Raw genomic sequence first — 22551 nt, 5'->3', positions numbered from 1 at the left:
ATGTTATTCACTAATTATTTTTATACAAAAATGAACTGCAGTCAGAAACTAGAATTTACTAAAAACTTTGTTCAACATATTAGTAAATAATGACAGCTGTACATGAACTGACAACTATCTGATTTATATGTTGTTATTCTTCCTTTATTTTAGGTGTGGAAATTAAAACAACACACATATTTTGACTGGGGCTTTGATCAACCAAATGCTAAAAAGGTATATTTATAGTATGTATAAACTATCTAAACGTTGTTATTAGAGAATTTAAACCATTTTCCTTTCTTTAACCAGAGATCACTTAAGCCAATCAGAGTAACAAGGCACAACTCCATCCTTAAGATCACAAAAAACGGCAGTGTGACAATCATTTCTGTTACTAAATGTTTACCCACTCTTCTGTGCTTTCCTGAGAGCCTTATTCCTGTCTGATCAACTTATATCCATTAACTTATGTAGATACAACTTTCAGTCATTGTGTTTCTTTGGAAAGAAGCTTTTCCTACTAATTTTGTTTAGAGATGCCTACTTAGTTGTTTACTTTTTCTTGATGGGAATAATTCTGCTGTGATATTTGCAAAAATGCTATAATGGTTCAATCTGTAATCTTATGTTTTGTTTGCTTGATTATACATTATGAGTTCATTTTGATCAATCCTGAACCTATATTAGACACCGTACTTTGAGATACAACAACATTTTTCTTTCCTTTTGTTCTGTTTTTTTTTTGAGATGGAGTCTCACCGTTTCCAGGTTGGAGTGCAATGGTGCGATCTCAGCTCACTGCAACCTCTGCCTCCCGGGTTCAAGCGATTCTCCTACCTCAGCCTCTTGAGTAGTTGGGACTACAGGCGCCCACCACCACGCCCAGCTAATCTTTGTATTACTTTATTGTATAAAATGGGTAGGCAAAAACTAGTGAATTACATCTGGAAGCCCAAAAGATACATTCTGAATGCATCTCACACTCCTAAGATGCCCTCGTGCAAATCATTTATACATAGGAAGTGTTTGCATTTGGTGTCATTATGGAGACCAGTCATGGGAGAGTTCTCAGAAAGTCCAGAGGAAGTCAAGATGCCCAAAAGTCAGGAGGCAGCAGGCTGAAGCTGTTTGCAAAGATCTATGAGGTAGTCTCTTTTACATACAGAGCAGTAAACAAATATCTCATTGCTGTTGAAGACTTTGTAATTTTACAAGGTGATTTTATAGGTGTTCTAATCCAGGATTTTCCATTTTTTATTGGGTAAAAGTAGTGGAGAGGAAGACCTCTTTTGTCAGTGAACAAATCAAGGAGCCAACTATGAAAATAAGGGGCAGAAAATAGCATAAAAAGACAGATCCTTAATTGATACAAATTTTAATCAATTTTATATTAATACTTAACACACTGTTCCCAAATTTATCTAATAAAATTAGAGTAAGATCATTGGATATAGAAAACAAAGTATACTTTTATATATGTTTTCCTACTTGTCCATTCTAGCCAAAGGGAAATTCTTAGTTCCCACAATGTGCTATTTTGTTTTGTATTCTGAACAAATTTTCATTTAAACATTGAGAAAATGAAAATGTATGCAGGAAGAAGCTCACAATTTCCATTGTTGTTAATACCAATAATTGTATCTCTATTCAAAGTCACAATCGCTTGTGTGAATTTTTTGATCCTGAAATGCAGTAAGAAGTTAAACTAGATAAGCTGGAATGAATAATAGGTTCTTGATTGGGTACCTGACTCGTAGCTAATTCAACCATAATTTGAGTCTAGATTAATAAAGCATTAAGATTAAAATATGAGTTATATTCCATGTCATCACAGTTTATCATAGTTGAAATGTTCCCTTTTTGAATTACTTGTGATATTACATACATTGAACTTTTTGAAGTTTCAACAACAACAAAAAATTGACATTCAGGCACTGTAGTGGTCTCTCTTGATAAGGGGGATACATTTCTGTTTATAAAACAGTTATTGAGATAACTTCAAATTAAAAGCATGTTTGATAGATATGCTACTGCTCATGTGTGAGAGCCTGGAATTTGGAAGTCATTCTGTGCATTATAAATGGAATTTTAAATGTTAAGCTGTGTGTGTGCACATGCATCCAGACATGCACACAATTATATGGACAACTATAACCCAAGTTGGATGACCTGTAATGAGGCAAACGTGAACTCTCTGAGTAATCAGAAAAATCTTAGATGGTAAGAAATCCCCTTTTTTTAGTTAGTGATAATAAATTTTAAAACTAATAAAATAGTTTAAACTCATACATTTTTATTCATTTAGGTATTAAAATTAATTAAATAGAGCTTTTATTTGTTCTAAGGCAGGTCTGTTACCTAAAATCTGCAAAACATAATTGGATTGAAGTTAAAAATCTAGCTTGTTTGGACCATAACATACATGTAGAGGAAGATATTTCCTCAAATTTAAGAGAAACTAATTTTACTAACTAAATTTGTGGGAGTTACTTTGTTGACATTTACTCCAAAAACAGCCATTAGTAAGCATTGTCTTGTGTTTATCTTTACTTTTATATGTGTTCATTTAAATAGGCCTTCTCCATGAACTTCCATTGCCGTAAATATTATATTACATCACAAAGCTTTGTTATGTATTTGGAAAATGCATATATATTTGTACATTTGAAATTTATTTTTTATTTTTATTTTTTTTAACTTAGAAATGAGGGTGGCCAGGTGTGGTGGCTCATGCCCGTAATCCCAGCACTTTGGGAGGCCAAGGCAGGTGGATCACTTGAGGTCAGGAGTTCAAGACCAGCCTGGCCAACATAGTGAAACCCCTCTCTTCCAAAAATACAAAAATCAGCTGGGCGTGGTGGCATGTGCCTGTAGTCCCATCTAATCAGGAGGCTGAGGCAGGAAAATCTCTTGAACCTGGGAGGTGGAGCTTGCAGTGAGCCAAGATTGTGCCACTGTACTCCAGCCTGGGCGGCAGAACAAGACTGCATCTGAAACAAACCAAAAAAAATCAACATACTGCCTCTGACTCTCCACCCTAGTGATTTCAAATGAAAATAGTATTTATTTCACTTTAGTCTTTATTCCATTTGACTGATAAAATTGCTTGGATTTTTTCTGACTTTATCTGCACAATTGGGGGATAGACAGAGAAACAGAAAAGATCCTGTGTAGCATGCAATCATTTAGGTGTCCTTCAGATGTTGTTATAGCCATGTATTTTTCCCCAAATGGTCAGAATAACCTGGCATATATCTGCCCAGAGAAAATCCTATCACCTAGACTTCAGGAAGTTGAAGTGCTAATTAATAGGAAGAGATTTTTTTAAATGTCATAGAAGTTTAAGGAGGAACTAGGCTGTCTGTACCGATGGGACATATTGTCTGTGCTACTTTATGTTATTATTTATCTTGTTTGAATATGTTTTGTTGCAACTCTATTAAAAAAAAAAAAAAAAAAGCCTGGCGCAGTGGCTCATGCCTGTAATCCTAGCACTTTGGGAGGCCGAGGCAGGTGGATCACGAGGTCATATCGAGACCATCCTGCCCAACATGGTGAAACCCCATCTCTTAAGAATACAAAAATTAGCTGGGAGTGGTGGTGCATGCTTGTAGACCCAGTTCCTAAGGAGGCTAAGGCAGGAGAATCGCTTGAACCTGGGAGGTGGAAGTTGCAGTGAGCTGAGATTGTGCCACTGCACTCCAGCCTGGGGACAGAGCGAGACTCTGTCTCAAAAAAGTTAAAAAATTAAAAATAAAAAGGATCACACCTGTAATCCCAGCACTTTGGGAGGCTGAGGTGGGTGGACCACGAGGTCAGGAGATTGAGACCATCCTGGTCAACATGGTGAAACCCCATCTCTACTAAATATACAAACAATTATCCAGGCGTGCTGGCGCGCGCCTGTAGTCCCAGCTACTCCGGAGGCCGAAGCAGGAGAATCGCTTGAGCCTGGGAGGTGGAGGTTGCAGTGAGCCAAGATGGCAGCACTGCACTCCAGCCTGGCAACAGAGCGAGACTCCGTCTCAAAACAAAACAAAACAGGCTGACCACAGTGGCTCACACCTGTAATCCCAGCACTTTCGGAGCCCAAGGCGGGAGAATTGCTCGAGCTCAGGAGTTCGAGACCAGCCTAGCCAACATGGCAAAACCTGTCCCTACTAAAAAAATACAAAAATTAGCCAGGTGTGGTGGCATGTGCCTGTAATCCCAGTTACTCCGGAGGCTGAGGCACGAGAATCTCTTGAACCCGGAAGGCGGAGGTTGCAGTGAGCCGAGGTCATGGCACTGTACTCCAGCCTGGGCAACACGAGGAGACCCTGTCGCAAACAAAAACAAAAAACTCCAATAGCAATATCTTACATCTCTGTAAACCCTAGGCCTAGTACAGTATCTTGACAATAGTGGGCATATCATAAATATTTGTTGATGATGATGATGGTAAAAGCTGCAATATTAAGTAAATTCAGTGAGATAATTCATGAAAATTCCAAGTATCTAGTGAATATTGGAAGTAGGATATCTGGGGCATTACAGTGAGAAGAGAGGATGGAGATAAATAAGAACATGAAAAAGAAGAGAATACCATATATAAGAGAATGAGTTGCTTCTTGATTTTGATATTGCATATTTTATTTCCCTTTATGTCACTTAAAAAGTGGGGTACAATTTAATATGTGACGGGGTACTCAAAATGCAGCCTTAATATTGTTAACTTTCAAGTCTCAGTTTTATTTGTGGCTTGGGAATGTAGGATGGCATCTCATTTTTTAGATTATATTATCTGTGACATCCTTTAGCTGCCTTCTTTTTGCTGCCATACTTAGACCTGAATGTCTGACTTGAAATATTTCAAGAGGTTGGGAACGTTACAAGGGACATATATGAAATTCTGAGAGTATGGCAATAGATGAGATACTCTTTGGTCTTAAACCAATTACTAATACACTTTGAATCACGTATCAACTTCTGAAGATGTGGAAAGAGAGTAGAAGAATCTCCTTAAAATTAATATTAAAGAGAATTCAGCTGGGCACCGTGGCTCATGCCTATAATCCCAGCACTTTGGGAGGCCAAGGTGGGCAGATCCCTTGAGGCCAGGAGTTCAAGACCAGCCTGAGCAACATGGCAAAACCGCTTCTCTACCAAAAATACAAAAATTAGCCAGGTGTGGTGGATACGTGCCTGTAGTCCCAGCTACTTGGGAGGCTGAGGCAGGAGAATCCCTTGAACCCAGGAGGTGGAGATTGCAGTGAGTCAAGATTGCGCCATTGCACTCCAGCCTAGGTGACAGAATGAGACCCTGTTTCCAAAAAAAAGACAGAGAGAGAATTGATGGCTATAGCCAAGTGCCTCAATCCATCAGTTACTTACTGATAGTCATTTCTGAGGGGTTTTTGGGATGTTTCTTTTTTTTTTTTTTTTTTTTTTTTTTTTTTTTTGAGATGGAGTCTCGCTCTGTCACCCAGGCTGGAGTGCTGTGGCCAGATCTCAGCTCACTGCAAGCTCCGCCTCCCGGGTTCACGCCATTCTCCTGCCTCAGCCTCCCAGGTAGCTGGGACTACAGGCGCCCGCCACCTCGCCCGGCTAGTTTTTTGTATTTTTAGTAGAGATGGGGTTTCACCGTGTTAGCCAGGATGGTCTCGATCTCCTGACCTCGTGATCCACCCGTCTCGGCCTCCCAAAGTGCTGGGATTACAGGCTTGAGCCACCGCGCCCGGCCTGGGATGTTTCTTATTAGTGAAAGGGAACAAGACCTAGATAACATGCATGAAAATTTTTTAAATGAATATTACATTTTATAGTAGACATTTTGGTGGAAAATAGAGAAAATAAATAAAACATTTTGGCATATGTACATCCTATCTATCCCTAGATTCACAGATAAATTATTTTTTCTGTTGGCATGTTTTGTGATCTACTTTTTCACTTACTGTGTGGTTACTACTTCCCCGTGTCGTTAGTCTATATAATTTTTAATGGCTGCATAGACTTTGTTCTAGCCAGAAGATGTACTGTGGTTTAACCAATCCCTTCTTACAGGGCATTTAAGTTATTTTGAGTATTTTCTATCAATACAGCATTGGACATCTGTATAGATAAATCTTTCCACATAATTCTAATTATTTCCTTAGGAGAGAGTACTTTAAAAAAAAAAAAAAAAAAGGACTTGCTGGTCAAACAATATACATATTTTTAAAGGCTATTGGTAGATATAGCTAAATTCCTCTCTAGGAATTCTATATTAAGATAATAATTATTTCACCAGGCGTTGTGGCTCATGCCTGTCATCCCAATGCTTTGAGAGGCTGAGGTGAGATGATCGCTTGAGGCCAGGAGTTCAAGATCCCATCTTTAAAAAAAGTAAAAAAATTAGCGAGGCATGGTGGTACGCACACATAGTCACAGCTACTCAGAAGGCTGAGGCAGGAAGATCGCTTGAGCCTAGGAGTTTGAGGTTACAGTGAGCTATGATCATGTCACTTTACTCCAAACTTGGTGACAGAGTGAGACCCTGTCTCAAAATAAAAAAGATTTTTAAAAAGAAAGATAACTATGTTAGAATTCTAACTGTAGTCAAATTCTGTCTTACACCATTCTGACTTAACTCTACAGTCGATAGTATGAAACTCAGCTCTGTAAATGGGGAGGAAATGGAAGATTAGTAACTCATGAAGTACATAGTATCCTTTCAGCTAGAAAAGGGGAGCTTAAGGAGTATTATTGCAAATTACCCCTAATGTTCTAATTGTCCAAATGCAAATGTTTGTTTATCAGTTTTTATTAACGTGAGATAGTGCTGTGTACCCTATATGAAATATATTAATTATGTGATTTTGTTGTAGTGTTTATATTAAAATGAAATTATGTAATTTGAATACTGAATTTTTTGCATATTGAAATGTTTTCTTTTTTTTGCTTTTAGCCACATAAAGAAGATCCCTAACAGTCATTTCTCAACAATTATATAGTCAACTGATGTAACAATGGTACTAATATTGGGACGCAGACTAAACAGAGAGGATCTTGGGGTGCGTGATTCCCCAGCAACTAAGCGTAAAGTTTTTGAAATGGACCCTAAATCTCTGACAGGTCATGAGTTTTTTGACTTCTCTTCAGGATCATCCCATGCTGAAAACATACTCCAGATATTTAATGAATTTCGAGATAGCCGCTTATTCACAGATGTTATCATTTGTGTGGAAGGAAAAGAATTTCCTTGCCATAGAGCTGTGCTCTCAGCCTGTAGCAGCTACTTCAGAGCTATGTTTTGTAATGACCACAGGGAAAGCCGAGAAATGTTGGTTGAGATCAATGGTATTTTAGCTGAAGCTATGGAATGTTTTTTGCAGTATGTTTATACTGGAAAGGTGAAGATCACTACAGAGAATGTACAATATCTCTTTGAGACATCAAGCCTGTTTCAGATTAGTGTTCTCCGTGATGCATGTGCCAAGTTCTTGGAGGAGCAACTTGATCCTTGTAATTGCTTAGGAATTCAGCGCTTTGCTGATACCCATTCACTCAAAACACTCTTCACAAAATGCAAAAATTTTGCATTACAGACTTTTGAGGATGTATCCCAGCATGAAGAATTTCTTGAGCTTGACAAAGATGAACTTATTGATTATATTTGTAGCGATGAACTTGTTATTGGTAAAGAGGAGATGGTTTTTGAAGCCGTCATGCGTTGGGTCTATCGTGCCGTTGATCTGAGAAGACCACTGTTACACGAGCTCCTGACACATGTGAGACTCCCTCTGTTGCATCCCAACTACTTTGTTCAAACAGTTGAAGTGGACCAATTGATCCAGAATTCTCCTGAGTGTTATCAGTTGTTGCATGAAGCACGGCGGTACCACATACTTGGGAATGAAATGATGTCCCCACGGACTAGGCCACGCAGGTGAGAAGACTGTTTTCGAATATAGTTAACAAAAGTTTTTAATATGTCTTTAAACCTCCTGAATGCAATCTCAGTGTCGTCATTTATATGCATTGTTTACCTGTGGCTGTATATAATTTTAGATTTATTTTGGATTGTATAAGTCACTAGAATGTCTCTCCTAGTGAATTCTAGATTCAACAGTAGCATTTTTTTTTATTGTTGTTCTGTGCTATCAAGCGGTGTAGCAAGGGATCTTTGCAACTGTGCGTATCTCAACATATTTCTACTAATTTCTTGTAACCTTTGTAGGGCCCCAAACCATTCCACTTTTCTTTCCAAAGAGTCTTTGGATACAGGGTAGCTAAGACTTTAGTAGGCTCTCTTGGACTGCCTCTACTTATTAAAAAAAAAAAAAAAATTTACTCCTGGGCACAGGAGCTCATGCCTATAATCCCAGTACTTTGGGAGGCCAAGGTGGAGAAGGGCTTGAGCTCAGGAGTTCCGAGACAAGCCTGGGCAACCTAGAGAGACCTCATCACTACTAAAAATAATTAGCCAGGCATGGTGGCACAGCCCTGTAGTCCCAGTTACTCAGAAGATTGAGGTGGAGGATTGCTTGAGCCCAGGAGTTTGAGGATGCTGTGAATCATGCTCTTACTGCTCTCTAGCCTGAGCAACAGAATAAGACTCTGTTTCAAAAAAAAGAAAAAAAAAAAAGTTTGCACATCCACAGACTGGCCTTTGTCCTAACACAGAAGCATGAAATACAGAGGTGAAGTAAATAAGCTGGTATACATTGAGTGAATTCTGAGATGTAAAATCCAGGCCTAAAATCTTATTTAATTGCCACAGTTATTACATTTAATATCAATCTCAATTTTAAAAAATCTTTTTTCTGAATGTGAAAATTATATCATCATTATAGAGAATTTGGAAAATGTATGCTTAGGGGGTAGAATGCAGTTAAATATTGTAGCATATTTGTATCTTCTTCCAATGTTATTTCTATAAAATACCTATAGATTTTAATTCAAAACGATAGAAAAATAACCTCCATGCCTTAATAGTGGAAAGAATATTTATTGTGAATAAGCAAGAAATGCCTGTTGTGAGAAATATTAACAGTAAACTATCCTTTTAATCCTTTTAATATTTTTCTAACAAAGCTAATATTGGTGGTGTTTTTTTTTTTAATTGTGGTAAAAAACATATAACATAAACTTTACTGTCTTAATCATTTTTAATTCTACATTTCAGTAATGTTAAGTATATTTACATTGTTGTGAAACTAGTATTTTTATTAGTTTATTATTGGTTTATCATTAAGCCATCTCCATTTTGTCTGTAAATTTACTATAGCATAGCTCATAAACCACATTTTGACCTTAAATTTTGACTATCATTGTTTTGGAATGTTACAGTTCAGCATATTGTGAGATAGCTTGTTTTTAAAATTTATATGAGTTTGAATAATGTGTATTAATAAAGAAAACTAAACAGCTTCAGAGCTATGTGACTATTAGCTCTTTGAGAACTTGTGTGAACACAGAGTATCCCTCTAAAGGGAAAATCACTCCTTTTTCCAAGACAAATACCCCTGTAGCAGACAGAATGGTCTGAGGTCAGATGGGGCTAATAATACTCAGCCTACATATCCCATAGGATTAGAGTAGGAACCAAGGGTTATATGTTGTAAAATCAAAATAAGACATTTATTACTAATATTTATAAAGACATAATTTGAATGCAATCAGATTGCAGCCTAACGGTCCCATCACTCCTTTGAAGAAATACTTTTCCTAATTTACTTAATTATTTGATTTCCAAAAATGTATTTTATATCCAATTTTTAAGGGAACAAATCTATTTCCACAGTGAAACATCTATTTATAAATTGCAGTATCACCTTTCTTTAAGAGACAAGTGTAAAAACCAAACTATAGTTCTATTGAATTTGCAGACTCTTAAAAATATGATAGTAGATATTTATTTTATGTGGGCATTACATGAGGAATCCTTTATTTTATAACTCTGTTATCACCTTCTATCCCTTACATTTATCTTTCACTTACCTGTTACTGCATGTTTGCTGTGGGAATTAGGAGACTGCAGAGACCACTGGGTGAAACAGGAGGATTTTATATAGGTGGCCACCAGCTTAGCAGATGAACATCTAAAGGCTGAGCAATGAACAAAGACAGGGCTTGACTTTTATTTATGCTACTGAAGTGGGGTGGCTAGCCAGTGGTGCGAAATTTGCAGGGCAGGGAAACCAGGCTTGCAGAAGCAAAAGAAAGGCAGTTAATTATACTGTGACAGATTTTTGCAATTTAGGCATGTTTTGTGACTTTGCCATGTTACAGAGAGAAAAACAGGAACTTATAAAACCTTTGCAAACTTGCAAAAATAGTTACAAAACTAGTTATGAGAGCAGAACAAAGAATGATGGGATGGCAAGAGAATTTTAGGGGGACACTGAAAAGAACTTGTTTTTCTTATACTTGCTTTTGGAACCCATTTTTGGGGGGCCTTTGCCTGGCTTTGCAGATAATGTTGTTATAGCTCCAGCTGGACTTTGGATGTTCATCTGCTGAGTTGGTGGCCATCTAAATAAAATCCTCCTGTTTCACCCAGTGATCTCTCTGGTCTCCTGATTCCCACAACATGTTAGCATTAATCACTAGGAATTTCATTATCTGAACAATGTGTATTATTTGTACAGGTTCTCATCTTTCTGAGAAACTCCAAACTTCTTTGAAAGAGGAGTGATGAATCCACTTCTTCAACAGCAGTTCATTCCTCTGACTTCTGCTCCAGTCACTCTACTGAAACTCCTCTCAATCAGGTCATCACTGACCTTCTATTTGTTATTTGCTAGCCTTTCTTCAGTCTTTATCCAGCTTCAGCTCTTTCGAATCTGATATTATTAATTGCCATATCCATCTTGAAATATCTCCATTGGCTTCTGGAATGCCATTCTCCTCATGGTCCTCCTATGTCTCCAGTTGCTCTTTTTCAATTTAATGGTTCTTACTCCTACATCTAGCCTGAAATATTACCTGCCTGATTCACATCTCTTTGTCTTCCCTTATTACTTGCCTAGGTGACCTTATCTCATCTATTTTCATGGTTTTAATTACCATGCATGCTGTTGACTACCAAACCAGCCCAGACTTTTCTCTTTCATTCATTCATTCATATTTCTTTTTCAAATTTTATATATCTTATTTATTTTTTATTGTATGTATATATTTCTTTTTAAATTTTCATATTTTTTTTACTTGACTATGCATCTTTTTAAAATAACAGGCAAAATAACATTAGCACATTTAAAGTTAATAATAATAATTCATATTATCTAATACACAACCTGTATTCAGACTCCCCTAGTCTTCCAAACTGTTCTTTAATAAACCTGGATCCGAGCTGGGATTACTCACTACATCAGGTTATTTCTGTGAAATCTCTTTTACTTCAAAACAGTTTCTTTTTCATGATTCTGACTTGTCAATGGGGAAGTTGTCCAGAAAAATATTCTACCTTTTGGATCAGTCTCATTGCTTCCTTATGGCATCATTTGGCTGTGTTTCCTGGAAACTGGAAGTTGGTTCTATGAGCTTCAGTTAGGTGAATATAAGTTAAATATTTATGGCTAAATATTATGGCTAGAATTAATCCTATGTAATGTGTATATTATATTGCATCATATTAGGAGTCACAGCATATCTGGGTGTCCCACCATTAGTGATGCAGAGATTAACTCTGGTTTAGGGTGGTGGCAGTCTAATCCCTGCAATGTACAGTTAGGTTATACTCTCTTTATCAGCCAGTGTTCCTTTAGTATCTATTCTGTGCCAAGTATTGTCCAGAGCTCAACCCATAATAGAAGTTCTCCCTGTATACCCACATGTCTCTTAAATGACAGAGAAAACCCGAAAATGCATTGTATTAAAAACAGTGTGGTAGTAGTTTCCCAGAAAGAGGATATAGGCCAATTTAAGAGCATGAAAGCTTTGATAATCTGCCCTGCCAGTTGTAAACCCTTAGGTGTGTGGAAAAAACAGTAGAGACTAATCACAAGAGTAAATCTTAGAAACAATGGCTGTAGGCCATGTGCAGTGGCTCACACCTGTAATCAAGCACTTTGGGAGGCCAAGTCATGGGGGTTGCTTGAGCCCAGGAGTTCAAGACCAGCCTGGGCAACATAATGACACCCTGTTTCTACAGAAAAAAAAGAAAAAGTTAGCCAGGCATTGTAGTATGCACTTGTAGTCCCAGCTACTTGGGAGGCTGAGTGAGGCAGGAGGATCACTTGCCTAGGAGTTTGAGGTTAACAGTGAGCCATGAGCAGGCCATTGCATTCCAGCCTGGGTGGCAGAGCAATACCCTGACTCAAAAAAATTGTATTGACCGGGCGCAGTGGCTCACACCTGTAATCCCAGCACTTTGGGAGGCCGAGGAAGGCAGATCACGAGGTCAGGAGATTGAGACCATCCTGGCCAACATGGTGAAATCCCGTCTCTACTAAAATACAAAAAATTAGTAGGCATGGTGGAGTGTGCCTATAGTCCCATCTACTCGGGAGGCTGAGGAGGCTGAGGAGGCTGAGGCAGGGGAATCGCTGGAAACTGGGAGGCAAAGAGTGCAGTGAGCCAAGATCGCACCACTGCACTCCAGCCTGGTGACACAGACAGACTCCATTTCAAAAAAAAATTCATTAAAATTTTAAAAATAGACATTCTTCAAAAATGATGATACTGTATAACTGCACTACATCCTCTGCCTTCATTCAGCGTGCCCTTAGCATCTTTTTTTAATTTTATTTTTTTCTGAGACAGGGTCTCACTCTGTCACCCAGACTGGTGTGTAGTGGTGCCATCACGGCTCACTGAAGCCTCCACTTCCTAGGCTCAGGTGATTTTCCCACCTCAGCCTCCCAAGTAACTGGGACTACAGGCATGCATCACCATCTCTGGCTTATTTTCTGTAGAAATGGGGTTTCCCCATGTTGCTCAGGGTAGTCCCAAACTGCTGGGTTCAAGAGATCCCCCCACCTAGGCTTCCCAAAGTGCTAGGATTACAGGCATGAGCCACTATGCCAAACCGCCCTTAGCATTCTTAATTTCCTCTCTTTCCTCCTTTCTTCCTTCGGCCCTCTTCCTGACTCCCCAACATGATTTTGAAACTTGTTTCTAGCTCAAAAGTTTAATATTAGTGTGGAAAACATTTGAGGTAGAAAAAGTTCATATTAATACTTAGATGTGGCCGGGCGCAGTGGCTCACGCCTGTAATCCCAGCACTTAGGGAGGCTGAGGTGGGTGGATCACGAGGTCAGGAGATTGAGACCATCCTGGTTAACACGGTGAAACCCCATGTCTACTAAAAATACAAAAAATTAGCTGGTCGTGGCGGCCGGCGCCTGTAGTCCCAGCTACTCTGGAGACTGAGGCAGGAATGAATGGTGTGAACCCGGGAGGCGGAGCTTGCAGTGAGCTGAGATCACGCCATTGCACTCCAACCTGGGCGAGAGAGCGAGACTCGGTCTCAAAAACAAAAAAAAAATTACTTAGATAGATGTATGTTTGGGCTCAGAAATACTTTTGAACTCTGTAGAGAATTAATATGGTAGCTAACTTAAACAGGTCTTAAATTTCATCTAATAAATATTTGAGTTACCTGTATGTGCCATCTCAGTATGCTAAGTGCTAGGCTTCAACCCTTTTCATCTGGAGAAAAGTAACTTACTTTTCTGCTTGTGATGGGCCTCTCTGCCCCAACCTCATCCCAACTCATGAATAAACTGTGATATTTACTCTATGGTCCCTAACTGATGTTTCGTATTCCTGACTATTGTTTTAACAGTCTGATTCTGATCTCTAGTACACCCAATTTCCATTTCTTCCCCCTCTTTTACTCCAAATACTGATTTCCATATTTCCCATACCAGCCTAAATACCAAACTTTTAAACTCATGATTGCTTGGTAGTGTGGTTCTGATGCTGCTGCTTTTGCATCCTGTCCTGATCCACATCATTACCACCTTCCATAACAATTCCCTGGAAAGAGCCATTTCCCCTGATAGATGCTAATTTTCCATTTTGGTAGGCCTGGGCTGCCTACAAAATGAGGTTCCCAAGAGGGAAACATGGATGGCATTAAACTGGGCAAGTGTCTTCTGATATATTGACCATACATGGCAAGTTGTTCATGTCTGTGAAAAAAATTGATGCCCTTTGCCAGACTCCACTGAGCAATAGACATAGCTAAGACTTAGTAAGTTCATCATTTTGAGGTTGGAATCAGCCATTCAGTACTTGTCTCTTCTGATATTTTCTACTATCTCTTACCTGATAATCAGTTACTATATAGTGATCATAGGAATCTAATTGCTGTATTGAAGGCAAGCCCTCAAGTTCCTGTTGAAAACAAATGAGAAGACCAAGGGAGTTCTAAATATATTTTTTCTTAAGAAATAGTGTTTTATGATTATTTAATAAATCCCTTCATTCTGTATTTCACAGGTGATAAAACTGAGGCACAGTTAACTCACTTGCTCCTGATCACAAAGCTAGTTAGTACCAGAGCCAGGGCTCAAAGTTAGTGTTCTGAATTCCTATTCCAATCCCACTGAAGAAAGTAATTCTCCTATATTATAGGATGAGTGGCCTACAGTCTATATATATATACACACACATATATATGTTAATTCAATGTTGTTTTGAACTCAAATATTTTTACATAAAGAGTATACATTGAAAATCTCCCTCTGCTTGACCCTTCAGAGAACCCTTGATTCTGCTCTCAAAGGATACCTTTATTACTAGTATTTTGAACCTCTTTTAGAAGTATTCTTTGTATAGCTGGGCATGGTGGCTCACGCCTGTAATCCTAGCACTGTGGGAGGCCGAGGCGGGCAGATCACCTGAGGTCAGGAGTTTGAGACCAGCCTGGCCAGCATGGTGAAACCCCATCTCTACTAAAAATACAAAAATTAGCTGGGCGTGGTAGTGGACAGCTGTAATCCCAGCAACTTGGGAGACTGAGGCTCGAGAATCACTTGAACCCACGACTCAGGTTGCAGTGAGCTGAGATCGCACTATTGCGCTCTAGCCTGGATGACAGGCGAGACTCTGTCTCAAAAAAAAAAAAAAAAACAGAACTATTATTTGCCTAGTTGTGTGTGAATGCCTCCCTACTTCTTTTTATGCGGATAGTGGGGTACAGCACTCACAGCACTCACCTTGCATTTCCCACTTAAAAGTATCTTGGAAACTGTTCTATATCATCACATATAGATCTCTTTATTATTACTATTATAGAAAATGTCAGACTTGTTCTTTTGAAAGAGCTGTATGGTATCCTATTTATGGATATACCATAATTTATTTAATCAATCTCTTTATGGATATTTAGGTTGTTTCTAATTCATTTTTTTGCCATTGCAAACGATACTTAGTGAATATTCTTGTACATTGTCTTTGTGTACATACACTGTTAATTTATAGTTTGAATTACTAGGAGTAGACTTGCTCAGTCATAGGATATTTGCATTTTAAATCTTAACAGGTATTGTAAAAATTGCCTTTCAATTTATACTTCAGCAAAAATAAAAAAGTGCCTATTTTTGCACTCCTTTGCCAATATAGTTTGTTTACATTAGTTTTTGTAAATCCTTGCTGCTCTGCAAAGTGAAAGTGGTATCTCATAATTTTCATTTACATTTCCTTCCTTCCTCCTATTTTTTATTTTTTTTTTCAGGTTCTTGCTCTGGTTGTCCAAGCTGGAGTACAGTGATGCAGTTGTAGCTCATGGCAGCCTCAGTCTCCCAGACTCCAGCAGTCCTCCCGCCTCAGCCTCTCGAGTAGCTGGAACTACAGGCGTGGGTCACCATGCCCTGCTAATTATTATTTGTTTTTTTGTAGAGACAGGGTCTTACTCTGTTGCCCATGCTGGTCTCAAACTCCTGGGATCAAGTGATCCTCCCACCTCGGTCTCCCAAAGTGTGCATTTACTTTTTTAGTGTAAATGATTGAGCATCTTTTCCTGAGTTTGAAAGCCATTTGTAGGTTGTTGGTTTTTTTCTGCAATCCATTGAACTCTAGTGTATCCAAATTCTGATTGCAAATAGAAACAAACTCACCAGCTCAAGCATAAAAGGGAAATTTATTAAAAGGATACAAGAGTCCGGGCACAGTGGCTCACACCTACCTGTAATCCGAGCAATTTGGGAGGTCGAGGTGGGTGGATCACTTGAGGTCAGGAGTTCGAGACCAGCCTGGCCAACATGGTGAAACCCCGTGTTTATTAAAAATACAAAAATTAGCTGGGCATGGTGGTGCATTCCTATAATCCCAGCTGCTCTGGAGACTGAGACAGGAGAATGGCTTGAACCTGGGAGGAGGCAGAGATTGCAAGATCGTGCCACTGCACTCCAGCCTGGGCAACAGAGTGAGACTCCGTTTCAAAAAAAAAAAAAGATACAAGAATCAGTGCCTTGTAGGACCTAAGAGCAAAAATTCGATAAGACCTCAAAGAAGACTGGAATAGGCTACTAAAAAGCTATCAGAAACCATACAGTGCCTTCTCTCTACCTCTTGCCTCTGCTTTTCTCTGCATGTCGGCATCATTCCCTCCCATTAGTCTGGCAGAATATGGCCACACATAGGTTTGGGGTTGACATATTACAAGTTCTGTCAGTCAGAGAGAATGAATCTGTCCTTCTCTTGGGGAGACATAATCTTTGACATAGCCAGACAACATTTTCTGGATATTTGCCTATGGTCATGGGAGCAGAATCATGTAGCAGAAATGTGATGACTGAAAATCCCGTTCTGTACTAGCTTGAGCAGATACTCAGTAGTAACCATTAATAGTTCTTTTTGTTCTTTTGTTCTTTCTTAACTTGCGGCAAGGTGGGAAATAAGCAATATGTTAATTGGAGAAAATTTAGAGAATGAGAGAAGCAAAAAATATTACCCAAATTTTCAGCTCGAAAAGGTAACATTGTAAACCTTTGGCATTTTTCTTTTCTTTTTTTTTTTTGAGACAAGGTCTCCCTCACCACCCAGGCTAGAGTGCAGTGGTGCGATCATGGCTCATTGCAGCTTAGACCTCCCTGGCTCAAGCGATTTTCCCACCTCAGCCTCCTGAGTAGCTGGAACTATAGGCACACGCCACTGTGCCTGACTAATTTTTGTATTTTTTGTAGAGACAGGATCTCACTATGTTGCTTAGGCTGGTCTCAAACCCCTGGGCTCAAGTGATCCTCCCCCTGTTTTAGCCTACCAAAGTATTCTCTCTTTTTTTCTGTATGAATTTATTATTTCATTTACAGGGTTGTAATTTATTTCATAGTCTGTTTTTACCCGTTAGTATGTGGTAAATGTCTTTCCATAATGTGAGTATTCTGTAACGTACCCATCCCAACATTTGTTTTTAATTTTTTACCATTAAGTAAGATGAGCATCTTTGTGGCTACATATTTAAGCATGTCTATGATTAGTTTCTGATGATAAATTCTTAGATAATTGCCAGTTTTGAAAAGTTGGCATTTTGAGTCTTTTGATCAATATAGCCATCTTCATATAGAAGCAGTCCTACCTATTGCAGTTTCAGGTGGAAAGCCTTACCACACAAATTGATACTGTGTCCTCAACCAAATTTAAAAGCTCTGGCCAGGCGCGGTGGCTCACGCCTGTAATCCCAGCACTTTGGGAGGCCGAGGCGGGCGGATCACGAGGTTAGGAGATTGAAACCATCCTGGCTAACACAGTGAAACCCTGTCTCTACTAAAAATACAAAAGCAATTAGCCGGATGTGGTGGTGGGCTCCTGTAGTCCCCGGTACTTGGGAGGCTGAGGCAGGAGAATGGCGTGAACCCAGGAGGCGGAGCTGGCAGTGAGCTGAGATCATGCCACTGCACTCCAGCCTGGGTGACAGAGCAAGACTCCGTCTCAAAAAAAAAAAAGCTCTAAGGCTTGTGGCTGGTATAAGTGTCTAAAGGGGTCATTTATATTGGTGAATTCACCATGATCCAGTGATTCCTCTAGGCTCAGGAACTTTTTCTTTTTATACAGTAAGAATAGATCAGACTATTAGAGGCAGACTTAACATTAAGAATGACAGACCATACTCATCTCCTAGTCTGTATATATCTGTTTGCAATAAGAAATGGAATTAACAAGCACTTCTAGGCTCAGGAACTTTTTCTTTTTATACAGTAGATCAGACTATTAGAGGCAGATTTAACATTAAGTATGACAGACCAATTAACTCATCTCCTAGTCTGTGTATATCTGTTTGCAATAAGAAATGGAATTAGGCCGGGCGCGGTGGCTCAAGCCTGTAATCCCAGCACTTTGGGAGGCCGAGGCGGGCGGATCACAGGTCAGGAGATTGAGACCATCCTGGCTAACACGGTGAAACCCCGTCTCTACTAAAAAATACAAAAAACTAGCCAGGCGAGGTGGCGGGCGCCTGTAGTCCCAGCTACTCGGGAGGCTGAGGCAGGAGAATGGCGTAAACCCGGGAGGCGGAGTTTGCAGTGAGCTGAGATCTGGCCACTGCACTCCAGCCTGGGTGACAGAGCGAGACTCCTTCTCAAAAAAAAAAAAAAAAAAAAAAAGAAATGGAATTAACAAGCAGGCTACCTATTTTTTTTTTTTTTTTTTTTTTTTTTTTTTTTTTTTTTTTTTTTTTGAGGCGGAGTCTCGCTCTGTCGCCCAGGCTGGAGTGCAGTGGCCGGATCTCAGCTCACTGCAAGCTCCGCCTCCCGGGTTCACGCCATTCTCCTGCCTCAGCCTCCCAAGTAGCTGGGACTACAGGCGCTCGCCACCTCGCCCGGCTAGTTTTTGTATTTTTAGTAGGGACGGGGTTTCACCGTGTTAGCCAGGATGGTCTCGATCTCCTGACCTCGTGATCCGCCCGTCTCGGCCTCCCAAAGTGCTGGGATTACAGGCTTGAGCCACCGCGCCCGGCCAAGCAGGCTACCTATTTTAAGTCAATCTGCCTGGTAATATTCTCTAACTATGGACAAGTCACTACGTGGGAAGCCCAAGTTTTCAAAGGTCATTTGGCAAGCATGGAATTCAAACAGAGTTAGCAGACCTTTAGAACTGAAGTCCTCTCAGCTAGTATATAGCTTGAGGAAGTCTCACCCACCATCAAAACATTCTTGCCAAAAAACCAATACTATTCTAGGTAGCTTAGCTTAGATTGTCTCTCCCTTAGATAATAACCTGAATGGGCACAGCAAATGTTTGCCTCTGTGATTATCATCTACTCTTTGATTCATTTCTTTATTCATTTACTTATTGCTTCTACAGCTGACTATCCCCTTTTTTGATACATAGTTTCTTTTAGATAAATTAGTACACTGAGTTTGGTAACTGTCATATCTTAAAGACTAGAGAACCATTCTGTCTCTTTAAGGCTTAAAATCTCGTATCTCTATTTTAGTTCATTATTTTGATTTGATGGTTTGATTTTCAGGTATTTCTGGGTTTTAGAATAGTGAACAGACTATATCACTAATATCTCTCCCTTCTCCTTCCCAGTTTCATACTACATGGACATACTTTCTTTCCTATTGTATATGTTTAAAATATATATATTCAGATATTCTTATTAGCCAGGATCACTTTTCAACACTTTTTTTGGCACTCCACATGTCTAGCATATTTGGTATTAATTATAAGTAGGTCAGTTATTTCAGCCAGCAATTCCTCTATTTCACCTTTCAAGATATTTAAATTGAATCCAATAATTACTACATTTTTAAATGTGGTTTAGAATATCCTGTGGAATTTTTTTTTTTTTTTTTTTTTTTTTTTTTTTTTTTTTTTTTGAGACGGAGTCTTACTCTGTCACCCAGGCTGGAGTGCAGTGGCACAACCTCGGCTCACTGCAACTTCCGCCTCCCGGGTTCAAGCACTTCTGCCTCAGCCTCCCGAGTAGCTGGGATAACAGGTGCCTGCCACCACACCCAGATAATTTTTGTATTCTTAGTAGAGGTAGGGGGTTTCACCATGTTGGCCAGGCTGGTCTTGAACTCTTGACCTCGTGGTCTGCCCGCCTAGGCCTTCCAAAGTGCTGGGATTACAGGCGTGAGCCACCATGCCCAGCCCTATCCTGTGGATTTATGATTGTTTTATCTTTCACGTAAATCAAAAAACATGAACTTTTAATTTGATATTTTCTCAAATGATAAAAAGATTTTTTTAAAGATGTATTACCATTGTAAAAGGGATAATTTGGTCATCACACTTTCCTAGAAGCAAATGGAGAGAATTAATACTAAAGTAACAAATATTTGTTATTGCATCATAGCAGAAAATCAGATTTTTTTTTTTTTTTTGAGACGGAGTCTCTGTTGCCAGGCGGGAGTGCAGTGGCGCGATCTCGACTCACTGCGACCTCCGCCTCCTGGGTTCAAGAAATTCTCCTGCCTCAGCCTCCCGAGTAGCTGGGACTACAGGCACACGCCACCATGCCCAGCTAATTTTTGTATTTTTAGTAGAAACGGAGTTTCACCAGGTTGGCCAGGATGGTCTCGATCTCTTGACCTCATGATTCACCCACCTCAGCCTCCCAAAGTGCTGGGATTACAGGTATGAGCTACCATGCTTGGCCTGGATTTTTTACTTTAAAGAATTAATGAAGCTGAGCATGGTGACTCATGCTGTAATCTTCGTGCTTTGGGAGTCCAAGGCAGGAGAATGGCTTGAGCGCATGAGTTTGAGACCAGCCTGGGCAACATTGTGAGACCCCGTCTCTACAAAAAAAAAAAAAAAAATTTAAATTCACTAGATGTGGTGACATGTGCCTGTAGTCCCAGCTACCTGGGAGGCTGAGGCAAGACGCTCACTTCAGCCAGGAGTTGGAGTGGCAGTGAGCCACGATCTTGCCACTGTACTTTAGCCTTGGCAATAGAGTAAGACCATGTCTCTATATATTTTTTTTAAAAAAGAGAGAATTAATTAAATAGAGTGACATGCCATTCACTCTAGAAATAGATTACATGGGTATCCAAAATTTTATTTATGCTGTACTATCATCTTGCCTGCCATTTTGTTTTACTTGCCATTATCAGCTGGAGTAACCTATTTCCTTTAAGGCCATTAGCTCTCTGCCTGAGATAAGTATTTCTCCAAGCTCAAGAAATAATGCTTTTATTGGGTTAACAGTCTCTGATGAGAACATCAGATATAGCTAATTAAGCTAAAAGCCATTTGGTTGCAAATAGGATATTTAATACAAGTAAAACTACTAGCTTGCTAATCCTTTCAGATAGACACACGTTCTAGCAGACATTGAAGTTACCCTTTATTTATTGGTACTAAATATTTTAGCAAGTAGCTTTTCATGCTGTTTTCTCTTTCTGTTCCAAAGTACAAAAACAGATAACATATATTTATCAGGCTAAGAAGTCTTGAAAAAGGCAAGCAAGTTAAAAAAAGAGAAAGTATAAACCAAGTAATGTGCAATAAGGAAAGGATAAAACAATATCCTATGATATATAATTATTACTCTGGATTTTATATTAAGACAGTTAGAAGTGATTTAACTTCAGTGACTAGCAGTGTTTGTTTTGATTAACCAATAAATAAGACTTTGAGGAATATCACCTTTTTTTGAGGATTTGTCTTAGATTTTAAATGTGTTTTAGGAAATGATACTTAATGGAAAGAATGGTAAATCGGTAGTTATACTGCTAAAGTATCTGGTGCTGTGCTCTCTTTATTTTTAATATTTTTATTTTGGAATTACCTGGAAAATAGTAAATATTACTGATAATATTTGGGTCCTTCTGTTAATGTTTTACTGAATACTAGGTAAAGGTTATATAATTTACTGGATTTTTTTTTTTTTTTTTGAGACGGAGTCTCGCTCTTTCACCCAGGCTGCAGTGCTGTGGCCAGATCTCAGCTCACTGCAAGCTCCGCCTCCCGGGTTCATGCCATTCTCCTGCCTCAGCCTCCCGGGTAGCTGGGACTACAGGCGCCCGCCACCTTGCCCGGCTAGTTTTTTGTATTTTTTAGTAGAGACGGGGTTTCACCGTGTTAGCCAGGATGGTCTCGATCTCCTGACCTCGTGATCCGCCTGTCTCGGCCTCCCAAAGTGCTGGGATTACAGGCTTGAGCCACCGCGCCCGGCCAATTTCCTGGATTCTTAAAAGTACTTTTGGCTGCATGTATGGAGAGAATTCTTTTCTCCCATATGTATTTCTGATTTTATAATGGAAAAAGTATGCCTGGCATAGAATAGGTAAGTGATTTGGTTAGTTGACATAGCTCTGAGTAAATATAGCTGGAATAGCTCTGTTAAAAGAGACACCCCAGTATTGCTTGTTTTTTTCCTACTGTAATTGTGTAACAGCACACTGACTAAAATTACAAATCAGTGTTCTGATGTGAGTTTTTTTCCCCCTCTATATTTAAGTAAGAGAAGAAGGATTGTTGGCATTTTTCTTTGTGAGACTTAACTTGTAGCAACCATAAAATGTAAATATGAAACATTTTCATTTAGATTATATTTGTGAAAAATATAAAAGCTAAATAATTTTAAAATTCCTAAACTATCAATTGAACCTTAAGAACAAAAAAATTGTGGATAAGCTTTTGGTTATTCCTGTCTCTATTTTAAATTTTAAAAATGAGAGAAGCTAGTGATTAACATAAACA

General features: G+C 39.1%; 1 protein-coding gene across 4 annotated transcripts in view; it reads left to right on the top strand.

Annotated features, from left to right (window-relative positions):
* The window catches only part of KLHL24 (kelch like family member 24), a 53526-nt gene that overhangs the window by 8016 nt on the left and 22959 nt on the right, over positions 1–22551 (top strand). For 2 of the 4 annotated variants that reach the window (XM_010366218.2, XM_030931488.1), the window contains exons 2-3: positions 154–216; positions 6908–7888. In XM_010366218.2, coding sequence (XP_010364520.1) covers positions 6969–7888 — 920 coding nt within the window. In that variant the 5' untranslated portion in view covers positions 154–216; positions 6908–6968. Of the gene's footprint in view, positions 1–153; positions 217–1107; positions 1128–6907; positions 7889–22551 lie in introns of those variants that run through there. The other 2 variants (XM_010366220.2, XM_010366219.2) reach the window with 2 other exon arrangements.

Source organism: Rhinopithecus roxellana, chromosome 1 (genome assembly GCF_007565055.1).
Source record: "Rhinopithecus roxellana isolate Shanxi Qingling chromosome 1, ASM756505v1, whole genome shotgun sequence".
NCBI classification, from domain to species: Eukaryota; Metazoa; Chordata; class Mammalia; order Primates; family Cercopithecidae; genus Rhinopithecus; species Rhinopithecus roxellana.
The sequence above is the reverse complement of the archived record's forward strand: the minus strand, read 5'-3'. Positions and strand labels throughout refer to the sequence as shown.